The sequence below is a fragment of the Gopherus evgoodei genome, chromosome 18 (genome assembly GCF_007399415.2).
Source record: "Gopherus evgoodei ecotype Sinaloan lineage chromosome 18, rGopEvg1_v1.p, whole genome shotgun sequence".
Taxonomy (NCBI): domain Eukaryota; kingdom Metazoa; phylum Chordata; order Testudines; family Testudinidae; genus Gopherus; species Gopherus evgoodei.
Window position 1 is genome coordinate 16,378,025 of NC_044339.1, and position 14,540 is coordinate 16,392,564.

Below are 14,540 nucleotides of genomic sequence, written 5' to 3' on the forward strand. Positions count from 1 at the left end.
ATTTCTTACAGTCCAGGTGATTCTTGGATCGTTTAAAAATGTGATGCCCTTGTGTGTCCTCTTTGCTTTTGGGCTCATTCAAACACCATTGGGTTTAGCTGAAATCTCTCTCCTTCTCCTGCCCCCCGGTAGAATGCTCCAGAAGGATGAAGAAGTGCATCAAATGTCAAGTGACAATAACCAAAAAACTCAAGCAAGGTAGGTTTGCTCTTGTTGTCCATGGCTTTGAATAGAAAAGGCCCCTCTGAATGCTTATGTAGGCTAGAGCCCGACAGATGGCTGCTTGATCTCGGTGACATTAGCGTACGGAGGGCATTCTCAGCCTGTCTTGCAGTGCTCTCACAGCCATCACTCCGCAGCTAGTCTCAGCAGACATGCCACTGGTGAATTGTCTTTCCTCTTTAGAGGCAGCTGTTACAGGCCAGCACAGGGGCCTCATTGGCAGGGCAGTGTGTGTTTGCCTTGCCGGTGCCGTGAATCGATAGCAGACGTCCATCCAGCCCCTTGCACCAGCAGTGACTTCACAGTGAAAATGTGTGATCAAAGAGAACTTGTAACATGCAAAAGCCTGGCTTTGCCCTTGTGCTTTAAAGGCATTTTAACCTAGGTCACCTTATGGGAGCCAGGTAAGTGGGGTTGGGGTTACTCCCAGGGTAGTTAGGTTTGACTATTTTGATGGAATTCCTCTCCTATCTTAGCCTGTATCTCTGCAGTTTTATACAGGGAGTGCCTTCCATTCCCATGAGTCAATCTCCCACACAGGGAATGCTGTAATGAAGGCTGCATGCTGGTTCCATGCCATGGGGCAGCAGGCTCCTGCTAGCCATGGAGTTCACCCATGTAGCTTGCTGCAGTGCTGGCAAACAGGACATGTGGGAATGGGTGTATCTGCACCCCTCTGGTAGAAGTACTTAGGACAAAAACCGCTGCTGCTGACTTGGGTGGCACTAGGCTGTGATCTTGCAAATGGGCCTGATGCCAACTGGCTGCCTTGATGGAAGTATAGAGGAGCCAAGAATTTGTCACATGATCTAGATGTACACTGCTGGCCAGGGTAGAAATCCTCCCTAGGAGCATCCATAAGCAGGAGTGCCCTGTTATTGCAGCATTCTTCAGCCATATAGAATGTAGGAAAATATAATGGCTCCCCCGGGCGAGTTGGAATCCCTGCAAAGATTCCAGTCTATTGCAGCAAAGAGATTTATGGAAGCAGTCAGGCTTTTGAGCATATCAGCAGGAAGTCAGATGGCTTGGGCCTCACCATTTATCCCTAACTTCATCCCAAAATTCCTTACAAACTTAAAAGGAATGGTGTCCCTAGCCTCTGTTTGTCAGAGCTTGGAGATAGATGGCAAGAGAGAGATCACTTGATCGTTATCTGTTAGGTTCATTCCCTCTGGGGCACCTGGCATTGGTCACTGTTAGCAGGCAGGATACTGGGCTGGATGGACCTTTGGTCTGACCCAATATGGCTATTGTTATGTTCTTATGTAAACTTAATTGATGTGGTCACGTCACCTACCACTGGAATGCAGCCACCTCTGGGGTGAATCAGGGCATCTGTTTAAAAGCACACAGCAACATGACCTAGTTGTTTAGGAACAGGATGTGAATAGTATTGTGTCTAGCTGAAACCAGGTGGAATTTATTTATCTTAGCTGGAATTTGCCCGGTACATGGAGCTTTCATCTCATCTGAATTAGAACCAAGTGTCTCTACAAGTTCTCCTCTGTTGAATTTTGCAAGTAAGGAGGATTAAATTACCCTCTTGAATTCTATGGCTTGTGTTGTGCAGGAGGTTATAATGCTCTCTATCAGCTTTCACACCTCTGAATCTATAGCCTGAAAAGCTAGAGCAGAGAGCTGAAGCAGTACTGCAGACAGGAATTTAAATTCAGTGAGGCGAGGGCATGCAGTGCCATAACATGACGCAGACCAGCTACTGAGGAGCAGCGTGCCCAGTTCTTTGCTAGCACTGCATTTTTCTCTACTTTCAGGCAGCGGCAGCAGCTTCTGGAATGATGAGGGAGGATGCACATCTCAGAGAATACGATTTATACGGCCCTTGAGGCCGCTGTCCCTTAACAGCTCAGCAACAAACCAAAGGAGAGAGAAGCACTGGCCACCCTTTCACAAAATACTTCTCTTACTTCTCCAGCTGTCTAGACAGAGTTAGTTAATGCTCCCAGGGACAGGGAGTGCATTGGAAGGGCCTTGCAGAGGAAATAGGCAGAGTCCTCAGCCACTAACTTGTTTCCTGTTCCCCACAGACAGCACAGAGGTGGAATGCAGCCCCAGTGCTGAGCCCACGGACCAGCGGAAGCTGATGGAGGAGCTACAGAGCCGCTACCGCCAGATGGAGGAGCGCATCACCTGCCCTATCTGCATCGACAACCAAATCAAACTGGTCTTCCAGTGCGGACATGGCTCCTGCCTTGAGTGCAGCGAGGCCCTGACTGTCTGCCCCATCTGCAGGCAGACTATCCGGGACAGGATTCAGATCTTCGTCTGAGGATGTGCTTTAACCTCCCCTTTGCTCCCTCTCCTACCTTCCTTCCTCCCTTTTTGTGTTAATTTCGTCGAGAATCGTGACCCATCCCCTGTGTTTGTCTGACTCTGAAGCCATCCTGAAAGGGGGAAAGTGAATCACAAGAGTCACTCATGGGGGAAATGTTCTCCCCATAATGAGAGTGAGACGCCAAGATTGTGGGGAAACAGCCCTCCTGCCCTGTGCTCCTTTCCCAGCATGGACGGCGCCAGGCAGAATGCCGACAGGATGCCCTCGTGGTTTGTGCTGACGACGAGAGGGGCTGTGAAACCAGCACCGGGACAGAGTGCTTTCACGTGGAGACATTTCAAGACATCTCGCTCCTGTCTAGTTCCCTGCAGTGTCTGATTCGCAGCCTTACACAGCTCTGGCAGGATAGGCTGCGGCACAGTCCCTTCTCGTTCCCCGGCAGGCTGTGGTAAAGCAATACTCTCGCACTTTACACAAGGAGGTATCGGGCACTGCCCTTGGCTCTCCCGCAGGCTTGTCAGTTGCAGAGGTCTCTCGTTAGACAATGTGCTCTCAGAGCCAAGCCTTTTGGGCGTAACAAGGTACTTGGATTTGGGCAGCGGAGAGGAGTCTGGAACTGACGTGTTCCCAGAGAGAGAGAGAGTGTGTGCCTTAGAGATAAAGTAGTGAACATTTACTGAAGAAAATACTGTTGCAGTGTGTATTTTTTACCTCTAAGTGACACACTTCTGCCAGCAATCTACCTTTTTTTTGCAGCCATAATTCCAGAGAGTCTTGAGCTTTTTACCCATAATGCCAAAAGCAGGTGTCAAATATTCCAACCGAAATGTAAAAAAAATAAAATAAAATACGACTAATAAGGCGGAGGAGAGGAAATTCGTTATTCTCTTTGGCAAAAAAATTTATTAAAATAGGACATTTATATTCCATTGGACAATAATAGGAATGTGTGAACAATAGTGTAAATCCTGGTGTCAACTTGATTCCAACTGGATCATGTTTTCCAACCAGTTGATTTGGGAAAAAGCACCATCCAGTGAACTCTCTCCCGTACCTGTGACTGGGTTCTAGTGGTGACACCCGGAGGAGCTCCCCTGTGTGTGTTGTGTGTTGCTTTGTTCTACGCAGTTATGCTGCTCGCTCGCTCACTCACTCATGCCCGGCACCCCAATCGGGGTATGGGCCGCCAACCACAGATCTCCAGAGTCCTCTATCCTGGGCCATTCGCTCTAGCTGGAACCAGCTAGAGTTATGTTGCAGACCGGTATAATCTTTTCGTATACCTAGAAAGCCGTGTATAAAATCAACCGAAACACAGGATTTCTTTCTCAAATTTGTTCATTAGCAGAGATGTGGCAAAGGATTCAAATTAGTTTTGAATCCTTGTGCGTGTATCGTGGTTACAGGAATATGTATTGCCTAGTAGTAACTCTATAGTGTCCCAGGAAATTGTCACAGTCCCCACTTGCTACGGATAATATCTCAGAATGCTTTCTCAGTTGAGTTTATTACAACGTCTATGATTTTTTCCAGCCAAAGGGACAATCCTGGGTCACATTTAACCCCCAAACAGATTCTTTTTTAAAATAAGATTTGACAAAACTAAGACGTAGGTTTCAAGAATTATATTTTATTCCCAGGAAAACAGATTTTCTAATAAACACTCCCTACTTCCTGGCTGCTGTATCGTTCTAAGTGAAAATGACTGTGAATGACCATCTTCTAATACCCTTTCTCATAGGAAGTGGTACCAGAGACCACCAGTGCCTGCCTTGAGCAGTGGAACTGAGCATGCTCAGTACAAGTCAAGCAAGAAATGTGGGTGGGGCGCGTGGCCTCCATGTCCCACCCCCATGCGTTGCCTCTGAGTAGTACTTGATGCCTCAAATAATCCCATTCAGTGCAACGGGGCTGCTTATGAAGTAAGTTGCTACTCATCGTAAGAGTGGCAGAATATGGCCAAATGGGACTCCTCTGTAAAGAAAAGTGACATTGACAAACCTTATTTTTATTGTCCAGGCCTGGACAAATGCTGAAAGCAAACAATCCGCATGTAACAGCATAAAGTTCGTTTATAGTTGGATGTTCAGAAGGGCTTCCTATTGGCCTGACTCTGCTCCCACTGAATGCAGTGGGAGTTCTGCTGTGGAGTTCAGTGGGAATGGTTAGCCCAGTGCTAAGATCATCTGAAAAGCCACCATGGACTTTCCAAAATTCTTTAATAATCTAAGGTGTGATTAAGATGGGCCAGAAAACTTTTTCTTTAAAAAAATAATGAGAATAATCTGGTTTCTTTGAACCGGACGCTGTCCCTATCAGGCCTGATCCAAAGCCAATTAATGCCAAGAGGAATCTTTCCATTAATTTTAATGGACTTTGAATCAGGCCCTAAATCAGAATGCTGGTCCCAAATCGGCCTGAAGAGCTTGTGGGGAATATAACATCGAGTGCTGGGCTTCTCCTTTGTCATTAAAATAAGCTTTACAGTCCCCAAAGTACAATACTGTCGGTGTCTGTCCAATCTGTGACAGCTGCACTTACTGCTTTCTGCTGTAAATTAATGATTTTACAGGCTGTATTTAAATCCAATATCGTATTAAGCATTAAAAGGACATTTTCAGAAGTATAACTCTGCTGCAACAACAAATGCATTTGATCAAAGGAAAAACAAACCAATGCACTGTGCTGTATGTCAGACGTATGTTTGTGCTGTATTGGGGACTGCATATCCTGCAACTTCTGTCTCACTCCTCTCAAAGACTTTGACACTGGACTTCGTCTGTGTACACAGAGAAGGATACAGCGGATCTGACTTCTTGGTTTTTTAAAAAATAGTTGTGCGTTAGATGAAGGTATCTCAGATCACTTCTAGGCCTGTGAAAATGGGGAACTCTTTGTAGTGAGAATACAGTCGTCAACCTTCAAAGTGCATAACTGCTGCAGAAAATGTCTTTCTGCTTTGCAGCAAATAAAATTTTTTTTCTGTTTTCCTCTTTCATTTTTTGTTTGTTTCTTCAACCTTAATTGTTTCTTAATGAAAATTTCCTTCCAAGCTCTTGAGATCTTGTGCATAGATCTGAAACCCTTTGTGTTGCCAGGGTGGTGGAATTTGGTACGGTCCCTGCTTTAGAGCTGTGGATATCTTTTTTTTTTTTAATAGGTGGATTCCAGGGAGCAATCAAATTAATTTCCTGCCATTGGGTTCAGTCTTCAATAAGAAATTTGAGCAGAGTTTTACCACTTTCCAGTCTATTATATTTGGTAGCTTACACTGTAAGTTTGAACCAGACTGCAGTCAGTCCAATTGTCACTCCTTCTGCTCTTTTTGTGGTGCTTTAAAATAAGACCTAAGTGGCTTTTAAGAGTGGCTTGAGGATATCCATTTATCCAGCCTTTCCTGCCATTTGGGAAAAATAATCAAGTTATTCACAGTTTGCCAGAAATCAAGATTGTTTTTCCATTAGGAAGAACTAAGACTGTTTATCAAAGGCCAGAAAAGGCAGATTCCGTACGTCTCATGGCACAGGAAGGATTCAGATAGACGAGGGCTTGGGCCTAGTAACCTAAGCACAGGACTGGAACCGAGGAATCCTTGAGGCTTCTATTCCGAACTCTGCCGCTGATGCCTTCCAGGGCCTTTGGCAAGTCCCTTAATCTCTCTGCCTCCATTTCTCTATCTCTAAAATGCATGATGGAGTTGTGAGAATTGATTTAGGATTTATAAAGCGCTACGTAAAAGGTAAGTGTTCTCGATTCCTGACTCTAACTCATAGAACCTCTGTCCTCCCTCTGTAGCACGAACATCACTGCATTGGCCAATTAATACCAGAACCCCGCAGGTTCACCTGCACAGGGTTGGTAGATGACACTTTTCATATTCATTTCATGTTCAGCTGCGCTGGCAAGCAGGGGGTTAATTTCCCAGTGCAAACTTCACCTCACAGATACTGTTCCAGGCTGCTTGTGAAATGCAGGTTTGCTTTCTGGAATTGCTGCCCTGGTTTTTTTATCAGCTCTAAGTCTGAGCTGTCCACCCCCAGAATCAACTTCCTGAGCACATGACCCATTTTAAAGGCCATCGTGCAGGTCTGCGGAGCTCCTTGCCATAGCTTGGAGGTTTCAGTGGTGAGATGGTTGACGAGCAAGTGCAGAAGTGTATGGAAGAGCCAGGACTAGAGTGCACTGAGGCAAATATCGCCCAGCATAAAGGAGCATCAAATGGTCCCGGCTAAAGTGGGTACGACTCCTTCGACTTCTGCACCGTGGCATTGGCCAGTGACATCCACGGTGGGCTCTGTGTCTGTGGAACAGTGCAGCTGTTGAATCCCTGCCCTGCAGCAATGCAAGTTGTCATCCTGATGAGAAGCTGGGACGGGACGTTCTGAACGTGAGGCTCCTTCACAACAGGGAGAGAAAGCGACCATTGGAGCTGGAGGACAGAGGTGTTTCTGGGAGAAGACAGACCAAGATGGACTAGGTAAGGGCTATGGTCTCTCTGCCCCCTTGCCAGGGCTGCCCTGAGGATTTCTGAGGGCTTGGCTACACTCGCACTTTACAGCGCTGCAACTGGGGTGTGAAAAAACACCCCTCTGAGCGCTGCAAGATACAGCGCTGTAAAGCGTCAGTGTAATCAGGGCAGCAGCGCTGCACGCTACACCCGTAAGGGATGTGGTTTACTGCTGCTCTGACTACACTCACTTCAAAGCGCTGCCGTGGCAGCGCTTTGAAATTCCAAATGTAGCCATACCCTGAGTCTGAGACCCCAGATAATTAGGGGCGAGAGGGACTCCAGCACTGATTTGCCTCTGCCGGTGACCCTGCTGACTCGGGGAGACGGGGCCATGGGTTGTCTTGTTGCTGGGTAGGCTAGGCTGGATGGCTGGCCTACACGATGCACAACCAGTGTGGGTTTGACGAGCCCCAGTACCTGCTGGGCTGGAGCAAGGGCTGCTGTGTGCACCTGCTGCCTGGCAGCTGCAGTCATCTGCCTGCCTGCAAGGCTATTTCCTTTCCAGGGGCCAAGACAGCTCGGGACAGAGACAGTGGGGGCTGAATCGGGCTCTAAGGTCTGACCAGAGGACTCCTCCCACTAGGTAGAGATGGGCCAAGAAGTGATGCTGAGATTGGGATCTGCATTCAGTTTAGCTAGAGATCACCAGGATGTAGGTCCAAGGCTGAACCCCAGGGTGGGGTCAGGGCTCAAGAGCACCCAAATCAATCACACGAGACTTCTGACAACTTAAGCCATGACTGAAGAAGTTGTTAAACTGGCCAGGCCTTTCTGGTTTGGGTGGGAGTAGGGTAGGGAATTGGAATTCAACACCCCCCTTCCTCCACACACACTTGAAAATCTTGGCCACCATTTATAAGTTGACACTGGTTTTGCCTGTTGATTACTTAGAACTAATTGCTGAACGAGGTGCGGGCCTCCTATCATCAGTTTGGCTTAGTGGGAAGAAGAGCTGGTCCATTTTCTCTCCTTGGTTTTTAGGAATCTTTGTTAAGGCTTGTTGAGGGGTAAGGTTGTCAATTGTTTAATCACACAAACCCAAACACCCTTGCGCTCTCCACACTTCTCCGAGGCCCCACCCTGCTCACTCCATTCCCCCCTCCCTCCATTGCTTGCCCTCACTCACTTTCACTGGGCTGGGGAAGGGTGTTGGAGTGCAGGAGGGCTGTGTGGGGCCCAAGGGTTTGGAGTGTGGGATGGGGCTCCAGGCTGAGCCTGGAGCAGGGGGTTGGGGTGCGGGGTGCAAGCTCTGGGAGGGAATTTTGGGTTTGCGGGGCTCAGGGCTGGGGTAGGGGTGTGTGGGGTATGGGCTCTGGGAGGGAGTGCAGGAGGGGGCTCAGGATTGAGGCAGCGGATTGGGTTCTGGGAGGGAGTTTGGGTTCAGGAGGGGGCTCTGGGCTGGGGTAAGGGGTTGGGGTGCAGGAGGGGATGCAGGCTGCCTGCCCTGGCCCCGCACTGCTCCAAGCAGCTGGCATAGGAGGCTGCATGTGCTGCCCAGACCCTCAAGCACCACCCTTTCAGCTCCCATTGGCCCCAGTTCCTGGCCAATGGGAGCTGCGGAGTCGGGGCATGGGCAGCACGTGGCAACCTCTGCCTCTCCACCCCCAGGGGCTCCAGAGACATGCCAGCCGCTTCCAGGAGTGGTGTGGGGCCAGGCCAGGTAAGGAGTCTGTCTTAGCCCTGCCGTGCCGCCGGACTTCCAGCACCTAAAATCTGGTTTGGCTGGGAGATAGGCGTGATTCTGGGAGACTCCTGGCGAAATCAGGAGGGTTGGCAACCCTAGTGATGGGGTGCACTGAAAGAGCTGAATTAAGCCAGGTGGGCCCAATCAGTCAATTAAGCTGCAAATGGGAGATTTCAACTGTGTGGAAGGCACTAATTAGAAGGAAGCTGTCCTGTGAGGAGACCGGAAGTGATTCTATAAAGCCAGGAGGCTGGAGACTGTGTGAGGGGCATGGCAGGGAGGAAGCCTGCAGTCTGTCCCTGAGGAAGGGGAGGTAGGAACCCATGAGGAAGGGTTGATCTCCTAGGCCTGAGGGAGAAGGGGCTGACTAGGAAGGCTGGGAAAAGAAGCATGGTAGGAAGCAGTCCCCAGGGAAGAGAGCAGTAAGGGTGGTGAAGTCCCAGGCCTTAACTGCTCACAATGGGGCCCTGAACTGGAATCCAGGGTAGACGGCAGACCTGGATTCCCCGGCCATCTCCTGCAGAGTGGCATTGTTTGGGGCAGTGAATGGGGCAACTTCCTGACTCACTTCTTGAGTGAAGTAATCAGGGTAGCGGGCCGAGGATTGCCTGACGCTGCTGGTGCAGAGAGACTTTGAAAGTCCTGCCCCCCGCTGCTCCCCCCAGTCCAAAGGGGAAATCACACTGTGACCTGGCTGGAGGACCCAAGTCACAAAGCAGCAGAACTGCAACTCCATGAGCTAGGGGGAGAGCTGCAATGGTGGAAGAGAAGAAAGGGGGCTCTGAACCAGGTGAGCTAATCCCCGAGATTGCCAGAAGGGAGTGTCACTGCATGGTGAGTAGAGCACCCAGGGACAAAACCCCCGAAGAGTCCTCAGAACAACCCATCATTGCTCTAGCCTCCCCAACTCTCGCTTTGAGAGTAAGTGCCTCAAGAAACTCTGCAGGAGGAAAGTGGCTGAGTTAGTATTTTTTGTGCATGCTCTTCTATTTTTCCTGGCAAATCCTATTCTCATCCAGCTGGGAGCCTGGTATTTGAATTGGCAACAGATTTTGTTAGCAATTTTTTGTGCAGCTGGTTTTGCACGGAAAGTCATTTCTGCAAACCTGTCTCCATGCTGGGCAGCAAGAGAACACAGTCTCATTCCGATTCCTCCTGCCTCTCCTTAGGCCTTGTCGACTCCAAGGATTGGCCCCCATTTCAGTGTTGCTGCCCCAGGGCAAACCCCTAATGCAGACAAGCAATAATGTTAATTTAAAGGCAGTTGAGGTGCAGTGGTCATGGTGTTGTCAAAGGGACTGTAAGTAATTCCAGTTGTATAGAATGGAAAAACTCGCTGCATGGTCAAGAGATTCCTGCCCTGGAAACACCATTAAAATCTGCAGGAGCATGTGTTAATAGGGTTGGCTCTATTATATTGATGCTGGAATACCTCATCCTTGGGGCTTGTCTAGACTGAGAGAACTCACCCCAGCATGACAACAGTTACATCGGCGCGATTCCCTGACATAGACCCCAAGCACCAGTATAAAGCAGGACTGGATGGACTCTCTCCAAATGAACAGCCACCGGTGCCTTTGCATTGAGCTAGCTCCTGGGCTAACAGCTGGTTTACAAATGTCTGGAAGAGCTCTGTAAACGGCTTTCATTATTTCCAGTGGCGTACAAAGCCTGCTTTATTTCTCAGCCTCATCAGAAGAGGCTGATATCGTGACAGGCAGGCGTTCTTTAAGCTTTCCTCTGAGAGAGCCATTCTTGGAATCTCCCCACCATGCTCAGCCCTGCCTTTGCTTTTAATATGTGAATTTAGTGCTGGTGCGGGGGAAGCAGCCCTGGAAACTGGAGGCCTCTCAAGGGCCAGATTCAAAGCTCATGGAAGTCGGTTAATGGGAGGCTTTCCACTGGCTTCACTACTTTGCTCCGGCCCTTCATCCATCAGAGAGGTACAGTAGCCCTGATCTCCAAGCACTTTGTGCCTTAAAAATCAGACCCAGAACACCAGTGTGAATGAAGCAGGTACATTTCACTTCTCAGCTGGGGAAAGGTTTGCAAGCTAGTCTCATGCTGTAACCACTGGATCCCCCTTTCTCTGATACAACAATGAGGACACTTGTCCAGTAAAAACTGAAATTAATAAACACCAAACTCATTCCAGGCTATAAGCCAGGCGTAAGAGGGCAATGTTTCTTGATGACTAGCATGATGGGTGGAATCAGTCATCCTTAAACAGGGAGCACTTGTTAAAGAAAATGGTTTCAATACACAAACAGGTCCACCACTGAACTTGAGTTCCAATTTTATCTCTCTTGTTTACCAGGGACAACACCCTATCTAGAAGTCTGTATGGCACACAGAGATGATTAGTGGCTGAATAATATACAACAAGTAAATATGATACACAGCTATTACGATGACCCTCTCCAGTGACCAGAAGTTGAAAGTCTCTACTTATCCTGTTATATATCCCCTTAGCCAGATGGCTTAGCCATCCATTGCTTTTATGCTCTGAACAAAAGGATGAAATCACTGAGTAGCTCCTTTCAAGGGCAGCTGCTTCATTTTGTTTTTTCTTCTTCATCTGAATTTCCGACTTCTCGGCGCTAATTAGCAATGTTTGTTCTTATGTCTTCTCAGAATCATCCACTATCTGGGAAAGTACGTTGTTTGTTTTTATTCTGGTACAAATTGTCCTACGCTGCTACTCCCTCCCTAACCCCCTCAAAAAGAAACAACCCAAGAAAATCCTAAGAATTTGTTGCTGACTGGGATTTTCATGCATGTTGTCTGTTTTTAGTTTACTTTCCCGTTAAGATCTTTTGGGCTTTCAACTGCATTTCCTCCCAGCATCAAAGATTCCCTGGTGGTTCCAGAGGTGTCGGGCATTTTCCTTTCTCCCTTCCCTCCCCTCCACTCATGCCCTGTTCCTATCCAAAATGTGGCAGTGTCTCATTGGGCCAGCATTTCCAAACTGCTCAATAGCCAGCCATCCCCCCTTGGAAATCTGTCCCATTCTCCCTATTTTACAGATGAGCAAAGATGAGGCCCAGTGAGTGAAATTACTTGCCCCAAATCATGCGGAGGCAGAGCTCAGAACAAAACCCAGGTCTCCTTTATTACCAGTTCTGTGCTCATTGGACCATGCTGCTTCCCTCAATGTGAATGTAAGCCTGGATTGATACACATGTAGAATTACAGGTCAAGTACTAATGTAGCATACCAAAGTGCAGCAGCAATAATATCTGCTACAGGGTGTTTGGCGAGCAGTTTTTTCTGCCCACTTTTCAACACTGTTCCCTTGTGCATTGGTGAATGTTGCTGCCTCCTCTCAGTCCCATAGCGCTGGTCACTGACCGATGACTGAGTTTCTGTTGGTGTGGGTGAAGCCCTCGTAAGTCCAGGCTATGGTGGACGCTTTTGAGCTGCCATTTCATTTAACTTTTAGCAAAAATATTCCACCTCCTTTGCCGGCTAGAGGAAGACCTTGTTTTCAGCTCATTTTCTAACAGCAGATCTCCCTTTCTCTCTAGGAATAACTGCAAGGCTTCAGCAGAAGCTGATGACAAGGAGTAATGTGTGCTGTTGAGAGAGATCCTCTGTCTCATGTTGGACTGGGATGTTCCCTAGTGCTGCAGCAGATTAATAACCCTTTATACTGCATAGTCTGTTTACAAGGCAGAAGCTTTTCCTGCCTTTGCCATAGGCAGCAGTGAAGTAGCCAGGCAGGAATGCCTCCAGGGCTACCCAAATGTAAGGGTGGCTTTTGCTCTGTGGATGAAGAGCTGCACTGACAGACATGAACTCTTTTCAGCTGGGCCACCAAGCAGCCAAAGCATGGAATATACCATTCAGCTGCCACTACCCTGGGCTGGATTTGGACTAGTTTCCTGGAGGCGAAAGGTCACTGCTGATCTCCTGAGACATCGAAGGTGACATGGATTGAGACTGACATATCCTCTGACTTCTAAGGTGGGCCTTCCAGAACAGAGCTGAGGACCAGCGGTGGGGTGACATGGAGGAAGCGTGCCCTGCAGCTGCACATGCTCTACTTGTTCTGTAGATACATAAAAGGGGTTCTGGGCTCCTGGTCTGTCACATGGCACTGTTCACTCCTGTGTAGAGGGCCAGTAGCACTTATAGGCCCCCACCATGATCAGGTTCTCACTGTGCAAGGTGCTGTATGTACATGAGACCATTCCTAAGCCCTCAGTTGATGGAACAGGAGTGGTGCATAACCCTTGTGCTAGCCTGTTGTACAGGGGTGAATTTTACCCTTAAAAGTTTGACCCGTATAGCTAAGCCAGATCTGTTTGGAAACACTCCAGAAGGAGGCCATGATATGCTGATGTAACCATTCTAAATGAAGGGGAAGGAGGAAATGCAAACAAATCCATGTGAATGCAAGTGTTTGTTTTATGAACTAAAAGCTGGACTTGGGAATGCGACCACATACTGTGCATTATACATGGAGCAACCATGCAATGCTCCAAGCCAAATACACTAGCAGCTGGGGATGAAAAAAATAGAGCAAATATAGAAACCTTGCTCCTTTAACAAAGGAAATGTGAAAGTGTCTTGTCCAAGGTGTTACAGGGAGCCTTTGGAAGAGCCAGGAATAAAACTCAGGAGTCTTGAAGTCTCGCTGCCTCCCAGAAGGGAATCTTGAGAGCTGGCAGCAGGATGTGAAAGCAAAGAGCTAGTGGCAGGTTGTGGGGAAGGTCCAAGTCCATTGAGGGCTGCGTGTAAGAAGCCATTAAGACACATACTAAGAGCAACAACTTTCAGAAGTCCACTAAAGGACCCAGACGTGACTGTGACTTTCTCGGGGATACTCAGTGCTCACTGGGTTAAGATTATGTATCCTTTACAGTTCTGTGAGCAGCCAAATAAAACCTGTGAATAGCCTAGCATAAGAACTTTCCTCAGCTGATCCTTTAGGCCCTGCGCTCACTGCCAAAGTAGCTGAGGTTTGTCTTGGCCACGTTGAGCTGATTTTCTGAGCAAGTATTTGGCTTAAATAGAAAAGGAAAGTTCTAAAGGATCCAGCATCTGGTCGGAGCTGCACGCAGGGAGAGGAGTTCCTGTGCTGACTGTCGCAGTGCCTACCCCACAGAGTGAGAGAGGAGAGACGCCTGCTTTCCAAGAACCACTCTCACTTCCCACCCAGGAGAACCATACCCTTACCTGTCCCCTTCAGGCAGAAGCGTGTGACACTAAACAGCCCTGAGCTCCTGTATCTTCTCAGCAGCCACAGTGACCCACTTGGGGTCAGACTGAGTGGGGCTAAAAAGTAACAAAATTTCTGCTCATATCCAGAATGTCAGATCTCTGTCAACTCAGGTCAAAGGCCTTCACTGTATTAAACTGCAATCGCCTCTTGAATAACCGATATACTGCAGCAATTAGAGCCTCCAACATGCTCCTTGATCAGCCGTTTCATAGTCTGTGTAGAAGTGGGTCCAGAATCAGAACCCTCCAGCCGAAGTTTGCTACTGTTTGGAATCTGAGCCCAATCCATATTTCGCAGATAACCCTGTAACTTTCTAGAGTGGGCCAAAGCAGCAAGCCTCCAACTCTTCCAAATGTGGTGGGTGTTTGGGTTCTGGATTCACCTTTTGCAAACTTATACCTGAATGATCTTTTCTTTGGAAGGATGGCCCAGTGGTTAGGGGACTAGCCTGGGACTCAGAAGACCTGGATTCAAGTCCCTGCTCCGCCACAGACTGAGACCTTTGGACATGTCAGAGAGGTTAGTTTCTGTGTGCCTCAGTGTCCCATCAGTAAAATGGGGATGCTCACACTGCCCGCGCTCACTGGGGTGTTGAGGATAA

General features: G+C 48.3%; 2 protein-coding genes across 10 annotated transcripts in view; both read left to right on the top strand.

Moving 5' to 3' along the window:
• Window positions 1-5,514, top strand: part of MIB2 (mindbomb E3 ubiquitin protein ligase 2) — a 106,115-nt gene extending 100,601 nt beyond the window's left edge. For 8 of the 9 annotated variants that reach the window (XM_030537990.1, XM_030537993.1, XM_030537991.1 and 5 more), the window contains 2 exons: window positions 133-198; window positions 2,271-5,514. In XM_030537990.1, the coding sequence (XP_030393850.1) occupies window positions 133-198; window positions 2,271-2,512 (308 nt within the window). In that variant the 3' untranslated portion in view covers window positions 2,513-5,514. Of the gene's footprint in view, window positions 1-132; window positions 199-405; window positions 627-2,270 lie in introns of all 9 variants that reach the window. The other variant, XR_003997156.1, reaches the window with a different exon arrangement.
• A 654-nt stretch (window positions 5,515-6,168) lies between these two features.
• Window positions 6,169-14,540, top strand: part of MMP23B (matrix metallopeptidase 23B) — a 31,429-nt gene continuing 23,057 nt past the window's right edge. The window contains exons 1-3 of the mRNA XM_030537185.1: window positions 6,169-6,995; window positions 12,240-13,566; window positions 14,152-14,458. The gene's annotated coding sequence lies outside the window, so the exon portion shown is untranslated. The remainder of the gene's footprint in view (window positions 6,996-12,239; window positions 13,567-14,151; window positions 14,459-14,540) is intronic.